This window comes from Heterodontus francisci, chromosome 7 (genome assembly GCF_036365525.1).
Source record: "Heterodontus francisci isolate sHetFra1 chromosome 7, sHetFra1.hap1, whole genome shotgun sequence".
In the NCBI taxonomy this organism is placed as follows: domain Eukaryota; kingdom Metazoa; phylum Chordata; class Chondrichthyes; order Heterodontiformes; family Heterodontidae; genus Heterodontus; species Heterodontus francisci.
Genome location: NC_090377.1, coordinates 30,504,744 through 30,526,184, shown reverse-complemented (window position 1 = coordinate 30,526,184; position 21,441 = coordinate 30,504,744). Strand labels below are relative to the sequence as shown.

Below are 21,441 nucleotides of genomic sequence, written 5' to 3'. Positions count from 1 at the left end.
CAGTTACTTGATGCCAATTTATCATCCTCATCAGTTCTTAGCTGAATGCAGTGAGAAGAGACATTTGCCTGAGTGAGACATTGCCAGAGTGAAGCTGGAATTTGGTGCACATGGGAATTCGGTGCAGAGGGGGAAAGAGGGACTCCTTTTCCTACCTTTTTTAGCCTCCAGCAGCTGGTGAGTCTTGCTCCTTTGACTCCAAGGTAGGTGATTGGTTGGTGAGTGTTTTATCATTTATCTTTCAAAACTCAGTTAATTTTAGAAAGTGTAAGGTTTTGATTTGGTAATACTAGTTAAGCCTAGTAGATTGGGAAACAGTGACAGTTAATTAAGAAAGTGATTAAGTAATTAAAATGCATTAACTAATAGCGTAAGTAACAATGGCAGGACAGGTGTTATGTTGCAGCTGTGGTATGTGGGAACTCTTGGATCCAAGGCGATCCAGGGCAAACACCTCTGTAGGAAGTGTAAGCAGCTAGAGGAATTCTGGATCAGGATTATTGATCTGGAAGCCAAACTGCAAACACAGCGCAATGTAAGGGGAAATACTTGGACATTTTGTTCCAGAAGACGGTCATTCCTCTTAGAACAGGGTATCTGTTTTGGTCAGTAGTGAGGGACAGGAGGATGTGACCGTGAGTGAAGCAGGTAAAGGGTAAGTCTTGTTCCTTTGAACAGCAGACAGTCGTGGAGGAGCCTCAGACTTTGCAACTGTCAAACAGGTGTGAGGTGCTCTCAACCAGTGTAGACGAAAGCGAGGTCTGCAAGGTGGATGAGCAAACTGGCCATGGCACTGTGGTACAGGAAGCATTTCAAGTGGGGGGAGCAAAAAGGAAAGTAGTGGTAGTATAGTGAGGGGGACTGATACTTCTGTGCAGCCGAGAGCGCAAGTTCAGAAGGCTGTGTTGCCTACTTGGTGCCAGAGTTCGGGACATCTGCTCAGGGCTGGACAGGAACTTAAAGTGAGAGGGGGAGAATCCAGTTGTCGTGGTCCATGTAGGTACCAATAACATAGGTAGGACTAGGAAAGAGGTTCTGCTTAGACAGTATGAGGAGCTAGGCACCAAATTGAAGAATAGAACCTCAAGGGTAATAATCTCTGGATTATTACCTGAGACACTTGCCAATTAGCAGAGGGCACACAAGATTAGTGAAATAAATACGTGGCTCAAAGACTGGTGTGGGAGAAGTAGGTTTCAGTTCGTGGGGCACTGGCACCAGTATTGGGGAAAGGGGGGCTATACCACTGGGACGGTCTGCACTCAAACCATGCTGGGACCAGTGTTGTGGCAAACCGTATAACTAGGGAAGCAGAGAGGGCATTAAACTAAAGAAGCAGGGCGGGGGGGGGGGGGGGGGGGGGGTGTGGTGGCGTTAAGGGATCAAGCCTGGGTAGACAGAGCAAACTATGGAGTAGAGTCAAGGCAGGAGAGCAGAATAGTAATATGGGAAATGAAGATCAGAGAATGGCAGAAAGGGACACAGGGAAAAAACTTAGCACCACACTAACAGTCAAGACTAGATGTTACAAAGATAACAAAAAGACAAAACTAAAGGCTCTGTATCTGAATGCACGGAGCATTCATAACAAAGTAGATGAACTGATAGCGCACATTGAAGTAAATAAATATGATCTGATAGCCATTAAGGAAATGTGGCTGCAGGATGACAAGGATTGGCTCCTGAATATTGAGGGGTATATGACGTTCAAGAAGAATAGGAAGCAAGGTAAAGGTGGAGGGGTAGCACTCTTAATCAAGGATGGCATTGGTACTTTAGTTAGAGATGACCTTGGTTCAGGAGATCAGGATGTAAAATCTGTTTGGGTGGAGATGAGAAATAGCAGGGGAAAGAAGGCACGAATAGGAGTGGTCGACAGGCCCCCTAACAGTAACCACAATATAGGATGAAGTATACAAGAAGAAATATTGGGTGAGTGTGATAAAGGGACGGCAGTAAACATGGGTGATTTTAATCTACATATAAACAGGAAAAATCAGATTGACAATAGTAGCCTAGATGAGGAGTTCATCGAATGCTTCCAAGATAGTTTCTTTGAGCAGCACATTCTGGAACCAACCAGAGAGCAGGTTATTGTGGTATTGTGTAACGTGACAGGATTAATTAATGACTTCAGAGTAAAGGCACCTCTAGGTAGCAGTGACCACAATATGATTGCACTTTACATCCAGTTTGAAAGAGAGATGAGTGATTCTAAGATTAGTATTTTAAACTTAAATAAGGGCAACTATGAGGGCATGAAAGCACAGAAGGCTGAAGTGAACTGGGTTACTAGGCTGGAAGATAGATCAATAGAGAAGCAGTGGCAGACATTCAAGAGGATATTTCAGAATACTCAGGATAGGTATATTTCTACTATAAAGAAAAATTCTAAGGGGAGGACCCGCCATCTGTGGTTAACTAAAGAAGTTAAAGAAAGCATCAAACATAAGGAAAAGGCATATAATTTTTTTTTAAATTCATTCATGGGATGTGGGCATTGCTGGCCAGGCCAGCATTTATTGCCCATCCCAAATTGCCCTTGAGAAGATGGTGAGCTGCCTTCTTGAACCACTGCAGGCCATTTGGGGTAGGCACACCCACAGTGCTGTTACGAAGGGAGTTCCAGGATTTTGAAGGAACGGCGATATAGTTCCAAGTCGGATGGTGTGTGACTTGGAGGGGAACTTGCAGGTGGTGGTGTTCCCATGTATTTGCTGCCCTTGTCCTTCTAGTTGGTAGAGGTCACGGGTTTGGAAGGTGCTGTCTAAGGAGCCTTGGTGCATTGCTGCAGTGCATCTTGTAGATGGTACACACTGCTGCCACTGTGCGCGGTGGTGGAGGGAGTGAATGTTTGTAGATGGGGTGCCAAACAAGCGGGCTGCTTTGTCCTGGATGGTGTCGAGCTTCTTGAGTGTTGTTGGAGCTGCACCCATCCAAGGCACTCCTGACTTGTGCCTTGGAGATGGTGGACAGGCTTTGGGGAGTCAGGTGGTGAGTTACTCGCCTCAGGATTCCTAGCCTCTGCCCTGCCCTTGTAGCCACGGTTATTTATATGGCTACTCCAGTTCAGTTTCTGGTCAGTGGTAGTCCCTTGGATGTTGACAGTGGTAATGCCGTTGAATGTCAAGGGGAAATGGTCAGATTCTCTCTTGTTGGAGATGGTCATTGCCTGGCACTTGTGTGGCACGAATGTTACTTGCCACTTATCAGCCCAAGCCTGGATATTGTCCAGGTATTGCTGCATTTCTACACTGACTGCTTCAGTATCTGAGGAGTCACGAATGATGCTGAACATTGTGCAATCATCAGCGAACATCCCCACTTCTGACCTTATGATTGAAGGAAGGTCATTGATGAAGCAGCTGAAGATGGTTGGGCCTAGGACACCACCCTGAGGAACTCCTGCAGTGATGTCCTGGAGCTGAGATGATTGACCTCCAACAACTACAACCATCTTCCTTTGCGCTGGGTATGACTCTAGCCAGCAGATGGTTTTCCCCGATTCTCAGTTTTGCTAGGGCTCCTTGATGCCATACACGGTCAAATGCTGCCTTGATGTCAAAGGCAGTCACACTCACCTCACCTCGAGTTCAGCTTTTTTGTCCATGTTTGAACCAAGGCTGTAATGAGGTCAGGAGCTGAGTGGCCCTGGCGGAACCCAAACGGAGCCTCACTGAGTCTTCTTTGGCCTCCTTGTCTTGAGAGACAACAGGTAAGCGCCTGGAGGTGGTCAGTGGTTTGTGAAGCAGCGCCTGGAGTGGCTATAAAGGCCAATTCTAGAGCGACAGACTCTTCCACAGCTGCTGCAGATAAAATTGGTTGTCGGGGCTGTTTCACAGTTGGCTCTCTCTTTGCGCTTCTGTCTTTTTTTCCTGTCAACTGCGACACGCCACTCTTTAGCCCCGCCTTTATGGCTGTCCGCCAGCTCTGACGATCACTGGCAACTGACTCCCACTACTTGTGATCAATGTCACAGGACTTCATGTTGCGTTTGCAGAAGTCTTTAAAGCGGAGACATGGATGGCCGGTGGGTCTGATACCAGTGGCAAGCTCGCTGTACAATGTGTCCTTGGGGATCCTGCCATCTTCCATGCAGTTCACATGGCCAAGCCATCTCAAGCGCTGCTGGCTCAGTAGGGTGTATATGCTGGGGATGGTGGCCGCCTCGAGGACTTCTGCGTTGGAGATACGGTCCTGCCACCTGATGCCAAGGATTCTCTGGAGGCAGCGAAGATGGAATGAATTGAGACGTCACTCTTGGCTGATGTATGTTGTCCAGGCCTCACCGTTGTACAGCAAGGTACTGAGGACACAGGCTTGATACACTCGGACTTTTGTGTTCCGTGTCCGTGCGCCATTTTCCCACACTCTCTTCGCCAGTCTGGACATAGCAGCGGACGCCTTTCCCATGCGCTTGTTGATTTTTGCATCGAGAGACAGGTTACTGGTGATAGTTGAGCCTAACTAGGTGAACTATTGAACCACTTCCAGAGCGTGGTCGCAGATATTGATGGATGGAGCATTTCTGACGTCCTGTCCCATGATATTTATTTTTTTGAGGCTGATGGTTATGCCAAATTCGTTGCAGGCAGCTGCAATCCTGTCCATGAGTCTCTGCAGACACTCTTCTGTGTGGGATGTTAATGCAGCATAGTCAACAAAGAGGAGTTCCCTGATGAGGACCTTCCGTACTTTGGTCTTCGCTCTTAGACGGGCAAGGTTGAACAACCAGTCATCTGATCTGGTGTGGAGGAAAATTCCTTCTTCTGAAGACTTGAACGCATGTGAGAGCAGCAGTGAGAAGATGATCCCAAACAGTGTAGGTGCGAGAACACAGCACTGTTTCATGCCACTCAGGATAGGAAAGGGGTCTGATGAGGCGCCGCTATGCTGAATTGTGCCTTTCATATCGTCATGGAATGAGGTGATGATACTTCGTAGCTTTGGTGGACATCCGATCTTTTCTCGTAGTTTGAAGAGACCACGTCTGCTGATGAGGTCAAAGGCTTTGGTGAGATCTTTGAAAGCAACATAGAGGGGCATCTGTTGTTCGTGGCATTTCTCCTGTAGCTGGCGAAGGGAGAACAGCATGTCAACGATGGATCTCTCTGCTCGAAAGCCACACTGTGCCTCAGGGTAGACACGCTCAGCCAGCTTCTGGAGCCTGTTTAAAACGACTCGAGCGAAGACTTTCCCCACTATGCTGAGCAGGGAGATTCCACGGTAGTTGCTGCAGTCACCGTGGTCTCCCTTGTTCTGATAGAGGGTGATGATATTGGCATCACGCATGTCCTGTGGTACCGCTCTCTCATCCCAGCACAGGCAAAGCAGTTTGTACAGTGCTGAAAGTATAGCAGGCTTGGCACTCTTGATTATTTCAGGGGAAATGCCATCCTTCCCAGGGGCTTTTCCACTGGTTAGAAAATCAATGGCATCACTGAGTTCCGATTTTGTCGGCTGTTCGTCCAGCTCATCCATGACTGGCAGAGACTGGGCTGCATTGAGGGCGCTCTCAGTGACAACATTTTCCCTGGAGTACAGTTCTAGGTAGTGCTCCACCCAGCGGTCCATTGGCTTGCGTTGGTCAGTCATCGTGTCCCCTGATTTAGACTTGAGAGGAACAATCTTCCTGATGGTTGGCCCAAAAGCTCTCTTAATGCCATCATACATTCCTCTGATGTTTCCGGTGTCGGAGGCCAGCTGAATACGACTGCATAGGTGTTGCCAGTAGTCATTTGCGCAGTGTGTGGCTGTTAACTCGCTGGGGGCTTTCTTGTCTTTCAACAGTGCAATGCGCTTAGCGGCTATGACAGTTTCCAGCTCTTCAAAGTGAGATTGAAATCAGTCTGCATCTCACGTTTGCCATAGGTGGTCATTGCGGAGTCATAGATGATGTCTCTGATGTGGGCCCACTTGGTCTCTGCATCCCCTGTAGGAGTGTTTTGAAGGGTTTATTTTCAAGTGAATTTACAAACTTATGTAACAGGTGTGGATAAGAAATTCTGTTAGTGTTGATAAATGGGCGGCCCTTCTGCTTGGAGTGATGCAGCTTCTTTGGTGAGTCTAACCTTGCTGCACACCAGGGAGTGGTCGGTGTTGCAGTCCACACCGTTATTGCTAAGCAAGTGCCGCTGGATGGCACTGTTGATGACACCTTCCATCACTTTACTGATGATTGAGTGTAGGCTGATGGGGCGGTAATTGGCCGGGTTGGACTTGTCCTGCTTTTTGTGTACAGGACATACCTGGGCAATTTTCCAAATTGCAGGGTAGATGCCAGTGTTGTAGCTGTACTGGAACAGCTTGGCTAGGGGTGCGGCAAGTTCTTTAGTACTATTGCCGGAATGTTCTCAGGGCCCATAGCCTTTACAGTATCCAATGCCTTCAGTCATTTCTTGATATCACGCGGAGTGAATCGAATTGGCTGAAGTGTGGCATCTGTGATGCTGGGGACTTCAGGAGGAGGCCGAGATGGATCATCAACTCGGCACTTCTGGCTGATGATTGTTGCAAATTCTTCAGCCTTATCTTTTGCACTGATGTGCTGGGCTCCATCATTGAGGATGGGGATATTTGTGGAGCCACCTCCACCAGTTAGTTGTTTAATTGTCCACCACCATTCACGACTGGATGTGGCAGGACTGCAGAGCTTAGATCTGATCCGTTGGTTATGGGATCGCTTAGCTCTGTCTATCGCATGCTGCTTATGCAGTTTGGCACGCAGATAGTCCTGAGTTGTAGCTTCACCAGGCTGACACCTCATTTTGAGGTATGCCTGGTGCTGCTCCTGGCATGCCCTCCTGCACTCTTTATTGAACCAGGGTTGGTCTCCTGGCTTGATGGTAATGGTAGGGTGGGGGATATGCCGGGCCATGAGGTTACAGATTGTGATTGAGTACAATTCTGCTGCTGCTGATGGCCCACAGTGCCTCATGGATGCCCAGTTTTGCATTGCTAGATCTGTTCAAAATCTATCCCATTTAGCACAGTGGTAGTGCCACACAACACGATGGAGGGTATCCTCAATGTGAAGGCGGGACTTCGTCTCCACAAGGACTGTGCGGTGGTCACTCCTACCAATACTGTCATGGACAGATGCATCTGTGGCAGGCAGATTGGCAAGGACAAGGTCAAGTATGTTTTCCCCTCTTGTTGGTTCCCCCACCACCTACCGCATACCCAGTCTAGCAGCTATGTCCCTTAGGACTCGGCCAGCTCGGTGAGTCGTGGTGCTACTGAGCCACTCTTGGTGATGGACATTGAAGTCACCCACCCAGAGTACATTCTGTGCCCTTGCCACCCTCAGTGCTTCCTCCAAGTGCTGTTCAACATGGAGGAGTACTGACTCATCAGCTGAGGGAGGGCAGTAGGTGGTAATCAGCAGGAGGTTTCCTTGTCCATGTTTGATCTGATGCAATGAGACTTCATAGAGTTCAGAGTCGATGTTGAGTACTCCCAGGGCAACTCCCTCCCTACTGTCTACCACTGTGCCACCACCTCTGGTGGGTCTGTCCTGCCGGTGGGACAGGATACACCCGGGGATGGTGATGGCAACGTCTGGGACATTGTCTGTCAGGTATGATTCCGTGAGTATGACTGTCAGGCTGTTGCTTGACTATACTGTGGGACAGCTCTCCCAACTTTGGCACAAGCCCCCAGATGTTAATAAGGAGGACTTTGCAGGGTCGACAGGGCTGAGTTTGCCATTGTTGTTACCGGTGCCTAGGTTGATGCCGGGTGGTCTGTCCGGTTTCATTCCTTTTTATTGACTTCATACTGGTTAGATACAACTGAGTGGCTTGCTAGGCCATTTCAGAGGGCATGTAAGAGTCAACCACATTGCAATGGGTCTGGAGTCACATGTAGGCCATACCAGGTAAGGACAGCAGATTTCCTTCCCTAAAGGACATCAGTGAACCAGATGGGTGTTTACAACAATCGACAATGGTTTCATGGCCATCATTAGACTAGCTTTTTAATTCCAGATTTATTAATTGAATTCAAATTCCACCTTCTGCTGTGCAATGATGACTGGCAGGTCAGATGATTGGTCAGAATATAAAGAATGGCAGAGAATGACTAAAAGGTTGATCAGGAGAAAGAAATTCAAGTATCAGAAAACTAGCCAGAAATGTAAAAACAGATAGCAAGGGTTTCTACAGGTATTTAAAAAGGAAAAGAGTAAGTAAAGTGAGTGTTGGTCCTCTGGAGAGCGAGAATGAGGAGTTAATAGTCGATAATAAGGAAATGGTTGATGAAATGAACAAATATTTTGCTTCTATCTTCACTATAGAAAATACAAAAAACATTCCAGTAATAGCTGTAAATCAGGAGGTAGAAGGGAGAGGGGAACTTGGTGCAATTACAACCAAGGAAGCGGTACTGATCAAACTGATGGACTTGTCAGCCCGCAACTCCCTGGGTCCTGATGGGCTTTGTCCTAGGATCTTAAAAGAGGTGGCTAATGAGGTAGTAGATGCGTTGGTGTTAATTTTTCAAAATTCGCCAGATTCTGGAAAGGTTCCATCAGACTGGAAAATAGTCATATAACCCCTTTGTTCAAGAAGGGGAGGGAGGAAAGATAACGGGTAACTATAGGCCAGTTAGCTTGACGTCTGTCATGGGGAAGGTATTAGAATCGATTATTAAGGAGGCTATAGCTGGGCACTTAGAAAAATTTAAGTTAATCGGGAATAATCAGCATGGTTTTGTGAAAGGGAAATCATTTTTAACCAATTTATTGAGCTCTTTGAAGGAGTGACATGTGCTGTGGATAAAGGGGAGCCCGTTGACGTACTGTACTTGGATTTCCAGAAGGCATTTGACAAGGTGCCACATAAAAGGTTATTGCACAAAGTAGGATCTCATGGTGTAGTGGGCAACGTGCATGCATAGAAGATTGGCTGGCTGGCAGAAAACAGAGTATGTATAAATGGGTTCTTTTCTGATTGGCAGGATGTGACAAATGGAGTCCCGCAGGGGTCTGTGCTGGGGCCTCAACTTTTTACAATTTATATCAATGACTTCGATGAGGGGAGCGATGGCATGGTAGCTAAATTTGCGGATGGCACAAAGATAGGTAGGAAAGTATGTTGTGAAGAGGACACAAGGAAGTTGCAGACTGATATAGATAGGTTGAGTGAGTGGGCAAAAATCTGGCAGATAGAGTATCATGTGGAAAGTGTGAAGCTGTTCACTTTGGCAGGAAGAATAAAACGGAGAACGGCTACAGAACTCCCGGGGCAGAGAGATCTAGGTGTTCTAGTGAATGAGTCACAAAAAGTTAGTATACAGGTACAGCAAGTAATAAAGAAGGTTAATGGAATGCTATCCTTTATTAAGAGGGGAATTGAAAATAAAAGTAAGGATGTTATGCTTCAGTTATACAGGGCATTTGTGAGACCAAATCTCAAATACTGTGTGTCGTTTTGGTCTCCTTATTTAAGGAAGCATGTGAATGCATTGGTGGCAGTTCAGAGGTTTACCAGATTGATACCTAGAATGAGCGGGTTGTCTTATGAGGAAAGGTTGGACAGACTGGGCTTGTTTTCAATGGAGTTTAGAAGAGTGAGGGGAGACTTTTTTTTTTAATTCATTCATTCATGGGATGTGGGCATCGCTGGCTGGGCCAGCAGCTATTGCCCAACCCTAATTGCCCTTGAGAAGATGGTGGTCAGCTGCTTTCTTAAACCGCTGCAGTCCATGTCAGGTAGGTACACCACCCACTGTGCTGTTAGGAAGGGAGTTCCAGGATTTTGACCCAGCGACAGTGAAGGAACGGCGATATAGTTCCAGGTCAGGATGGTGTGTGACTTGGAGGGGAACTTGCAGGTGGTGGTGTTCCCATGCATTTGCTGCCCTTGTCCTTCTAGCTGGTAGAGGTCATGGATTTGGAAGGTGCTGGCTAAGGAGCCTTGGTGCATTGCTGCAGTGCATCTTGTAGATGGTACAAGTGGGGAGTATTCCATCACACTCCTGACTTGTGCTTTGTAGATGGTGGACAGGCTTTGGGGAGTCAGGAGGGGAGTTGCTCACTGCAATGATTCCTAGCCTCTGACTTGCTCTTGTAGCCACAGTATTTATATGGCTACTCCAGTTCAGTTTCTGGTCAATGGTAACCCCTAGGATGTTGATAGTGGGGGATTCAGCGATCATAATGCCATTGAATGTCAAGGGAGATGGTTAGATTCTCTCTTGTTGGAGATGGTCATTGCCTGACATTTGTGTGGCGTGAATGTTACTTGCCACTTATCAGCCCAAGCCTTGATTGAAGTATACAAGATCCTGAACGGTCTTGTCAAGGTGGATGTGGAAAGGATGTTTTCTCTTGTGGGTGAGTCCAGAACTAGGGGGCACTGTTTTAAAATTAGGGGTCACCCTTTGAGGAAAGAGATGAGGAGAATTTTTTTCTTTTAGAGGTTTTTGCGACTTTGGAACTCTCTACCTTAGAAGGTGTGGAGGCAGGGTCATTGAATAATTTTAAGGCGGGGCTAGATAGATTCTTGTTAGGTAAGGGAATCATAGGTTATCAGGGGTAGATGGGAGTGTGGAATTCGAGACACAAACAGTTCAGCCATGATCTTATTGAATAGCGGAGCAGGCTTGAGGGGCTGAATGGTCTACTTTTGCTCCTAATTCGTATGTTGGTATCCTTACCCTTCTATTACAGCAGGGAAATCCTGCACCCCAAATATTAGAGAATTAAACTGTAGACCACATTAGCATGCTGCAAATCTGGATAATTTTAGTTCATTTGTATGTTTTTTTTTAAATAAATAGAGGACCTCGAATGCTGATTATATGACAACAACAACTTATTTTTATATAGTGCCTTTAATATCCCAAGGCACTTCACAGGAGCATTATAAAACAATTATGACAGCAACACAGTTTGTTTACACCAGCCCTCCATAGCACACAAAAATAGATTTTAAATGTAGTGGACAATTTAATCTTTCAGGTTTGAGAACTCCCATTATTAAAGGCTACATACACCCTGGTACTTCAGATACTGACAATACTGATGTATTTCTGGCATTCATACTGAATCTATTCACAATGTTTTTACCAAAGGCTAGAGGCTTGTATCTACTATACTCATTATACAAGTGACCTTATAAGAAAAAAAAGTTACCTGGATATTTTGATTCCATTCTTCTGCAAACCTCCCATCAGGAAACTCTTTTGGTAAACTAAGTTGTTGCTGGAACATTTCCACATACTGTTTGAAGCCAAATGTGTTTAACAAATGAATCTGTCTGTGGGAAAATCTGGACTTCACCCTCTTTTCTAGCAGTTCCAAAACATCCTAAAGTTTTAACAGAAGTTGTATCAATTGAACAACCTGGTCAAACACAAGACTCATCAGATGGATTATTACATTTTGTCAAAAGTGGCTGGAGAGTTGCTAGACAAAAGCAGAGGTTCTTTGAAGTTGTGCCTGAACTGGCCAAGCCAGATTAGGATGCAGCATATCATAAGGCTAAGAGGTTATTACACCTTAATGCAGGGGCAGTGGATTGTGATAATGCTCACATGTGAAAAATGACTTTTTGGGTACCTGTTCTCACTGTTTCCTCGCAAGGCCACTGACTCGAGGAGGAAAGTGGAGAAAAAGGAAATGCATCAATTTCCATGGTGGAGGAGAAATAAAGAAGAAAACAAAATGAAATAAAACTGCAAGATTTAAATTTTATAATCCACTAATCAGATCAGCTATGATTGCACTGAATGATGGAATAGGCTCGATGGGCTGAATGACCTACTCTGGTTCTTATGTATCCCAGGGCTGTCTGGTTCTTTCTGCTCCTCCTTAAGACAGATATCAGGAATTCAATGCAGTGAAAAAGAAAGAAATTGACCTTGCATCTCTCCAATAGTTTCACAACACAGGGAACAAATAGAAAAGGTGTCATTTTCCTAGTGATCCTACCCTGTAGTCACAGGCAAATACTTGATTTACTTCTATATTGCATATTAAAGAAACGAGGGGCGAAGAGAAGGGGAATAAATAGGTCACTACAACTTTAAAGGGAAGTGAAAAATTACATTGGAGTTCTCTAATTTAATGTTTAGCAGCAATAGCTCATTATATAATCCACATATAACAGGGGGCTAAGAATTAGCAAGCCCTGTCAAGCAAAAGAAATACTGTTAATCTGAGAAAATCTTTAAATAGGAATTCACTGCTGACAAAGTTCAGTCCATTAAACAAACAGATGGTGAAAGATAACATTTATGTTCATTATTTACCAAGTGTATAACTTCATGGACATAATAATGGGACGTATAGGGCTGTGCTGTGAAAGAAGGCAACAGCAGTAGTCAATAGGAAACTGTGCAAGTATTTTAATAATGTAAATCAGATCACTGTTGAAAACCTTCCTTTCAATCGTTGGCCTCACTGCAAAGGGACATACACACTTTCTCCCCCCCGCCTCTCCCCCCCCCCCCCCATGATTCACAAGGCGAAAACGATTCTGCAGAAAACAGAATTTGGATCTCTCTCTTTACGCCTGGTCCATTTTTTCCCTTTTAAAACAGGTTTCCCAATTGTATTGTAATCAATGCTTTATGGGCAAACATTAAATTATCTAACAGCATTAACATATCAGGTTCATAATCAGTTGTCTTTGCAGTAACTGAGCTGAGTCTAACAGGAGAAATATGCAAGGTTTAAAATGCATGTGGATTAATGAAATGTTAAATAGGGATTAGAGATTGATGGCAATTGATCCTACGTAGTTTCAGAACACCAGCTAAGCAGACAATGGGCTGAATATAGAGTGGCTGTTTGGAGCGGGAATCGAGGCTGCAGGTGTGTTGGGGAGTGGGTGGGGGAGGGTAGGTGGGCGTTGCCGGAGAATCACTTAGAAGCATCTGCCTGAAAATCCGGCATCGTGACATTGGTTCGGATTTAGTCAGCAGCGGGAAAGCACCAAGGTGACCTCGCCGCCCCAACGGAAGCGTAATTTAAATTGTAGAACAGTTACTTTTAATACATTCGCATCTAATTCATCACGATTCAATGGGGGGGGGGGGGGGGGGGGTTTGGGATTAAGGGGACAACGGGTGGCACTTACGTGCCTTTGGATTTCCGACCATTTAAAACTGACGGCACCGAGGTGAGGCCTCAGTGCCGTGATGGGTAGGCAGCCATAATCAGCACTGCATCGGGGGGAGGAAAACGGATGACATTGTCAGCCTACAGTGCCGTGCACTCTGCAAGGAGGGTCAGGGTCTCAGGTGAGAGTGCTAGCTGAGCAGGGTCTCGGGTGGTCTGCAACTGGGGACTTTTTTTTTTTTTTTTGAGTGGAATGTTTGGCTGCCCTGACTGCTGGATGAGCGGGTCAGCTATCATCAAGGGTGGGCACTGAGGGCCATCAGGGAGTCTGCCAGAGCAGTAACAAAGACACAGCAGCCAAGGCTGTGTTGTCTCTGTATCAACAGCGCTCACTTAACTGGCATAGGTCTCATACACTCTTTCTGGACCCCTGTGGCGTGATGCAGCACCTCTGACGGAGGGAGTGCGAGGAAGCAGCTGTGCCTGCCTGTGAAGCTCCACGACGAGATCAGCAGCAGCTGGCCATGCTAAGAAGAGCCCTACTGCACCAGAGTGTGTACAGGACTCGAATCAGCTACCTCCAAATGTCTGAGTACCACTGTCAGCGAAGACTACTGCTCTCCAGGGCAGCCATCACTGACTTAGGTGCCCTACTGCAACCTCTGGGATTCGGGGGTCACCCTGTGCCAAAGGCCCAGAAGATCACAGTAGCTCTTAACCTTTATGCATCTGGATAACTCCAAGGATCATTCCGCGGATACTTGTGGGGTTTCACAGGCAGCAGCCCACTGCTGCATCAAGGAGGCGACCAATGCCCTGTTCAAGAGGGCCGGCGACTATGTGTGCTACCTGACCGAACTCGAGTCAGGCCAAAAGTACCATCTGATTCGGGGCCAACACTGGATTCCCCCGGGTGCAAGGTGTGATAGAATGCACGCATGAGGCCATCAAGGCTCCAACGGACCAGACAGCCTTCATTAACAGGAAGGGCTTCCATTCATTCAACAGGCAACTGGGCTGCGACTGCCAAGTGTTTCTTCCAGATGCGTGCCTGCTTCCCGGAGGCAGCCACGACGCCTACATACTTGGACAGTCCCAGAGGCCTCAGCTTGTCAGCCTCCTCCTCTTGCCTTCAGGGATGGATTTTCAGGGACAAAGGCTACCGATTGAAGACAAGGCTACTGACGCCTGTGAGGAATCCTCGCTCTGCAGCAGTAGAGAGGTACAACACTTGCCACTGCGCCACCCAAGCAAACATTGAACAGACCATTGGGCAGCTGAAGATGAGACAGGGATGCTTTGCATGACACCACTCCTCCACCCACGAGGAGGACATGGAAGAGGGAGATGAGCAAGCAGCACTGGATGTCGAAGCCCTTGCACCGGAGGCCAGGTAGATTGAGCGTCAGGCCAAGGAGGCAAGAGGCAATCTCATACTTGCCTGCTTCCAGCCATCCTGATGGCCAGTGTAAAAACAATAAAGAATGTCGCTTCCTTTCTATTTGTCTTCCGTGCCTAGCGCCCAGCTGAACCATCCTATTCAAATGAAGGCTGTGCCGACACTGATATTCCACTATGGGAAGGGTGAAATCAGGAGCTCACAATTAATGCCTGATAATCACTTCTACACATTGAAGGTTAATTGCTGGAACAAAAGAACTTTATATGATGCAGCCATTATGACCAACCGCTCCAGTCAAAGCCCCCAATCAAAATATACGATTACGATTGTGGTCAGAGAAGCGCACTGTCTATTCAATCCCGTCCCTCCACAGATCGTCTAACATATCATTTTAAACTTTCTAAATTAAAGAAAGACACAGTCAAATTGTACCATCTATTAACCCCTGAATGAGGCTAACCAAACCAGGTGTCTTTAAATCAACAAATTTAATCATAAAAACTAAATTCTTAAACACTATGAAGATATAAACAAAACTTAAAATAGAAAAAATTAGAGTCCTTGTAAATTTACAGTCCAACGTTGCTTGAAGTCCTCACAGCCATCCGATGGGGAAAAAAAGGTTCTTCCACAGTAGAACAGTCCGTAGTCTAATTCCAGCAGTGATGTTTTCCTTCCTTCAGCGAATTTCAACAATTAACGACTTGCAAACATTTTTTAAGTGAATCAATTTGACTTTAGAGTTTTTGAGGGTTAAAAGATTGTCACAGTCTAACTTCCCTTCCTTCAGTTTAAATTATCAGAGATCTCTGTTTTGGCTTGACATTTTTAGAATTTTGAGAGATAATAATAATTAAACAGACTAAAATTCTCTTCCATCAGTTTAAATGGCTGAGAGCTCTTTTTTCAGGTGCTAACACCAGCTGTCTGTTAGAACAGACTGTCCAACTAAAAGCCAGTTCAAAATTGAATTGTAACAAATATATTACATGATGCTCAATCAAAGTGGCTGTATCCATGGTAACAAGAATGCACCCTTTGAATTGCAGTCTCCAAATGGCTGTATCCAAGGTAACGGAAATACACCTTCTCGGTAACTCGAGAGTCCTGCTGGTTCTTAAAGCAGTACTGATTCTTTGCCAGCCTTAAAGGTACACCGCATTTTCCCGGGGGAAAAAAAACTACAGGACCATGACACAGCACATGTCAAATTTCAAACACCAGTGAACCCCCAAGTGTCTCCAGGTGGTTTTCTTCATACGTTTGCGAGTGCTTCTGCAAGGTGTGAACCTATCACTAGCAGCTGGGCTGGAGGCAGGCTGCTGATCAGGCTGCCCCTTGGCCTGTGATGACTTCAGTGGCCTTCCTCTGGCTGCCTGAGGGTTTGACTCTCCTCAGGTGTCATGGCTGCTGGAGCTGGGCTCACTGGTGGAGGGGCTGAGAAGCTGGTGTCCACACTCAGCACCCTGAGGGGAGCCCCAGCTGTGGAGGTCTGCCTCTCCTCCTCCCTTTCAAGCTCACTGGAATCTCCCTGCGCACCAGAGACGGGCGAGGAGTTGGAGAAGATTCCAGGTGCCTTGTCCTTTTCTTGTGTTGCCACTGCTGCGTTGAACTCAATGCCAAGGTAATGGCATTGCATGCATTTGTAGGATCTGGCTCTCCAGGAGGGTTACCAACCTCTCGATGGAGGAAGCCATGTGCTACCATGCATGAGGCACGACAGGACTTATGGCATAGGTGGACTTCTCCATTGCCTACTCATGGCTGCACACTGCCTCTGGCATCTCCACCAGATGTTGCCTCACCCCTCTCTGCAACGTCAGCATGCCCCGTGCTGTCGGCAACTGTGGCTCCTCATGGGTCTGGCCATCCACAGTCCTCCGACTGGCAGAGGCCTCGGCTGTCTCAGCCTCAGCCAGCTGCTCAGGTGCATGTGCGGTGCTCTCAGCCTCAGCCAGCTTGTGACCCTGATTCCACAGCAAGGCTGAAACCCACCGAGGTAAAAGTATCTGCATTCGTGGAAGGTGCAGGAGAGTCGTAGGACAGTGCTTCCTTACTGCAAATCCTCCTCAGAGGTTGACATCTGTCCTCCTTATGCTTTAGTCTTCTGTGGATGACGACCTGCATGAGAACACAAACGTGTGGGTTAGGCTGTGCAGATCTCATCATGCCAACCAAATGTGATGTGGTCATACAAACATACGAATTAAGAGCAGGAGCAGGCCATTTGGCCCCTCGAACCTGTTCCACCACTTGACAAGATCATTGCTGATCTGAATGTGGCCTCAACTCCACTTTCCTGCCTGCCCCCCAATAACACGACTCCCTTGACTATCAAGAATCTAACTCAGCCTTGAATATATTCAATGAGCCTGCCTCTACCTTTTTTAAAAATTCATTCATGGGTTGTGGGCATGGCTGGCTGGACCAGCATTTATTGCCCATCCCTAATTGCCCTTGAGAAGGTGGTGGTGAGCTGCCTTCTTGAACCGCTGCAGTCCATGTGAGGTAGAGACACCCAATGTGCTGTTAGGAAGGGAGTTCCAGGATTTTGACCCAGCAACAGTGAAGGAACGGCGATATAGTTCCAAGTCAGGATGTTGTGTGACTTGGAGGGGAACTTGCAAATGGTGGTGTTCACATGCATTTGCTGCCCTTGTCCTTCTAGGTGGTAGAGGTCGTGCGTTTGGAAGGTGCTGTTTAAAGGAGCCTTGGTGCATTGCTGCAGTGCATCTTGTAGATGGTACTCACTGCTGCCACTGTGCGTCAGTGGTGGAGGGAGTGAATGTTTGTGGATGGGGTGCCAATCAAGTGGGCTGCTTTGTCCTGGATGGTGTCGAGCTTCTTGAGTGTTGTTGGAACTGCACCCATCCAGGCAAGTGGAGAGTATTCCATCACACTCCTGACTTGTGCCTTGTAGATGGTGGACAGGCTCTGGGGAGTCAGGAGGTGAGTTACTCTCGTAGAATTCCTAGGCTCTGACTAGCTCTTGTAGCTACGGTATTTATATGGCTACTCCATTTCAGTTTCTGGTCAACGGTAGCCCCTAGGATGTTGACAGTGGGAGATTCAGCGATGGTAAGGCCATTGAATGTCAAGCGGAGATGGTTAGATTCTCTCTTGTTGGAGTTGGTCATTGCCTGTCACTTGTGTGGCACAAATGTTACTTGCCACTTATCAGCCCAAGCCTGGATATTGTCCAGGTCTTGCTGCATTTCTACATGGACTGCTTCAGTATCCAAGGATACTTATATATAATATAATATACTTATAAAACACATTGCAAGTTTCCTTTATCTTTCCCACCAGCGTCCCCTCTTCGCTCTCCTAATTACTTTTTTTTAGTACCCCCCACACTTTCGATACTCCTTTAGGGCCTCCGCTGTTTTCAGCGCTTTGAATCTGCATAAGCCTCCTTTTCTTTCCTTATCCATTCCCTTGACATCCAGCGTTCCCTAGACTTGTTGGTCCTACCCTTCACCTTTACGGGAACATGTTGGCCCTGAACTCTCACTATTTCCTTTCTGAATGACTCCCACTGGTCTGATGTAGACTTTCCTACAAGTAGTTGCTCCCAGTCCATTTTGGCCAGATCCTGTTTCATCATATTGAAAATCGGCCTTCCCCCAATTCAGTACTATTATTTCCGGTCCCTCTTTGTCCTTTTCCATAACTACCTTAAATTTTAGAGTTATGGTCACTATCCCCAAAATGCTCCTCCACTGACATTTCGAGCACTTGTCTGGCTTCATTCCCTAGGATTAGATTCAGTACCGCCTCTTCTCTTGTAGGACTTTCTACGTGCTGGCTCAACAAGCTTTCCTGTATGTATTTTAAGAATTCCGCCCCCTTTAAGCTTTTGCACCAGGACTATCTCAGTTGATATTGGGGAAGTTGAAATCCCCTACTATTATTACCCTATTAATTTTACACCTCTCTGAGATTTGCCTACATATCTGCTCCTCTATCTCTCTGACTGTTTGGAGGCCTGTAGTACACTCTCAGCCAAGTGATTACCCTCTTTTTGTTTAAGTTCTACCAATATGGCTTCATTTGAGGAAGCTTCTACGATATCATCCCGCCTTACTGCAGTAATTGACACCTAAATCAACAGTGCAATGCCACCTCCTCTTTTACACCTTTCCCTGCCACACCTGAAGATTCTATAGCCTGGAATATTGAGCTGCCAGTCCTGCCCTTCCCTCAACCTTGTCTCTGTGATAGCAATAATATCATATTCCCATGTGTTAATCAAGCCCTCAAATCATCTGCCTTACTAGTAAAGACTCCTTCATTAAAATAGATGCAATCCAGCCTTGCATTATTCGCTTGTGCCTTAGCAGGTCTATATTTGCTCTGCCTTCCAGACCGACTCAGTTTCTCTTCTATATTTGACTGTGCACCACCCCCTACTGTACCTCCATTCTGTATCCCATTCCCTTGCCAAATTAGATTAACCCCACCCCACCCCCCCACCCCAACAGCACTAGCAAACCTCCCAGCAAGGATGTTGGTCCCGTTCTGGTAGGGTGCACCCGTCCAACTTGAACAAGTCCCACCTTCGCCAGAAACAGACCCAGTGATCCAGGAAACTAAAGCCCTCCCTCCGGCACCATGTCTTCAGCCACGTGGCACCGGGAGTAATCCAGAGATTACAACCTGTGAGGTCCTGCTTTTTAATCTACTACCTAGCTCCCTAAATTCTTGTTGCAGGACTTCACCCCTCTTTCTACCTGTGTCGTTGGTACCAATGTGTACCATGACCTCTGATTGTTCACCCTCCCCCTTCAGAATGTCCTGCAGCTGCTCCGTGACATCCTTGACCCTAGCACCATGGAGGCAACATACCATCCTGCAGTCATGTTTGCGGCCGTAGCAGTGCCTGTCTGTTCCCCTTATGATTGAATCCCCTATCACTATAGCCCTACCACTCTTCTTCCTTCCCTCCTGTGCAGCAGAGCCACCCATGGTGCCATGAACTTGGCTCTTGCTGCTTTCCCCTGAGCCATCTGCCCCAACAATATCCAAAGCGGTATATCTATTAGAGAGGGGATGGCCACAGGGGACTCCAGTACTACCTGCCTTCCTCTTCTCTGCCTGGTGGTCACCCATTCCTTTTCTGCCTTTGCAACATTTGCCTGCGGCGCGATCATCTCGCTAAACGTGCTATCCACGACGATCTCAGCATCGCCGATACTCCACAGCGAATCCACCCGCAGCTCCAGTTCCGTAATGCAGGTAGCCAGTAGCTGTAGATGGATACACTTCGTGCACACATGGTCGTCAGGGACACTGGAAGCGTCCCCGATTTCCCACATAGCGCAGGAGGAGCATATCAAGGGTGTGAGTTTTCCTGCCATGACTTACCTTTAGATTACTTAGTTACTCCCTTTAATTAAAAAATACTAATTACGCTAAGGGCATTGTTCTACTCCAAACACTACCCACTACAATCTAAAGTCCTTAATAAATTACACTAATTAAAAAAAACACTTTTGTCATACGAACCTGATCACGCATAAGGTAGGTTTTACTTTTTTTAAGCTATTTCCAGGCACTAACAGCTGTTACTCACCAACCAACCCATGTTTGACCTAATGCCATGAGATGTCATGAGGCCCGGAGTGGATGTTGATGATTCCCAGGGCAACTCCCTCCTAACTGTATACCACTGTGCCGCCACTACTGCTGGGTCAATCCTGTCGGTGGGTCAGGGCGTATCCATGGATGGTGATGTCAGTGTCTGGGACATTGTCTGTAAAGTAGGATTCCGTGAGTATGACTGTCAGACGACTGCTTGACTAGTCCGTGGGACAGCTCTCCCAACTTTGGCACAAGCCCCCAGATGTCAGTAAGGAGGACTTTGCAGGGTTGATAGTGCTGGTTTTCCGTCGTCATTTCTGGTGCCTAGGCCGATGTTGAGTGGACCATCCGGTTTCATTCTTTTTTTTAAATTGACTTCGTAGTGGTTAGATACAACTGAATGGCTTGCTAGGCCATTTCAGAGGGCATGTAAGAGTCAACTACAATGTTGTGGGTCTGGAGTCACATGTAGGCCAGACCAGGTAAAGACAGCAGATTTCTTTCCCTAAAGGACATTAGTGAACCAGATGGGTTTTTACAACAATTGACAATGGTTTCATGGCCATCATTAGACTAGCTTTTAATTCCAGATTTTAGTAATGGAATTCAAATTACACCTTCTGCTGTGGTGGGATTTGGACCCATGTCCCGAGAGCTATACCCTGGGCCTTTGGGTTACTCGTCCAGCAATAATACCACAATGCCACTGCCTCCCCTGCTCTGAGGAAGTGAATTCCAGAGACTAACGATCCTCTGAGAGAAAAAATTTCTGCTCATCTCTGTCTTAAATAGAAGACCCCTTATTTAAAACTGTGTGCTTCCAGCGTCCACCCTGTCAAGTCCCCTCAGGATCTTGTGTTTCAATAAGATCACCTCTCATTCTTCTAAACTCCAATTGGTATAGGCCCAACTTGTTCAACCTTTCCTCATATAACCCCTTCATCCTTCATCCCAGGAAGGAGTGAGTCTTCTCTGAACTGCTTCTAATGCAATTTTATCCTTTCTTAACTAAGGAGACCAAAACTGTACACAGTACTCCAGCTGTGATCTCACTGAGGCCCTGTACAGCTGTAGAAAAACTTCCCTACTTTTATATTTTATTCCCCTTGCAATAAATGACAAAATTCCATTTGCTTTCCTAATCACTTGTTTACCTGCAGACTAACATTTTATGATTTATGGACACCCAGATCCCTCTGTACTGCAGAGTTCTGTAGTCTCTCTCCATTTAAATAATATTCCGCTTTTCTACTCTTCCTGCCAAAGTGGACAAGTTCACATTTCCCCACATTATACTCCATCTGCCAAAATTTTTCCCACTCACTTAACCTATCTATATCTTTTTGTAGACTCTGTGTCCTCTTGACAACTTACCTTCCTACATATCTTT

At 46.4% G+C, this 21,441-nt stretch overlaps 1 protein-coding gene across 1 annotated transcript in view; it reads right to left on the bottom strand.

Moving 5' to 3' along the window:
- The window catches only part of orc4 (origin recognition complex, subunit 4), a 173,772-nt gene that overhangs the window by 48,286 nt on the left and 104,045 nt on the right, over positions 1 to 21,441 (bottom strand). Inside the window, exon 5 of the mRNA XM_068036262.1 lies at positions 11,138 to 11,311. Coding sequence (XP_067892363.1) covers positions 11,138 to 11,311 — 174 coding nt within the window. The remainder of the gene's footprint in view (positions 1 to 11,137; positions 11,312 to 21,441) is intronic.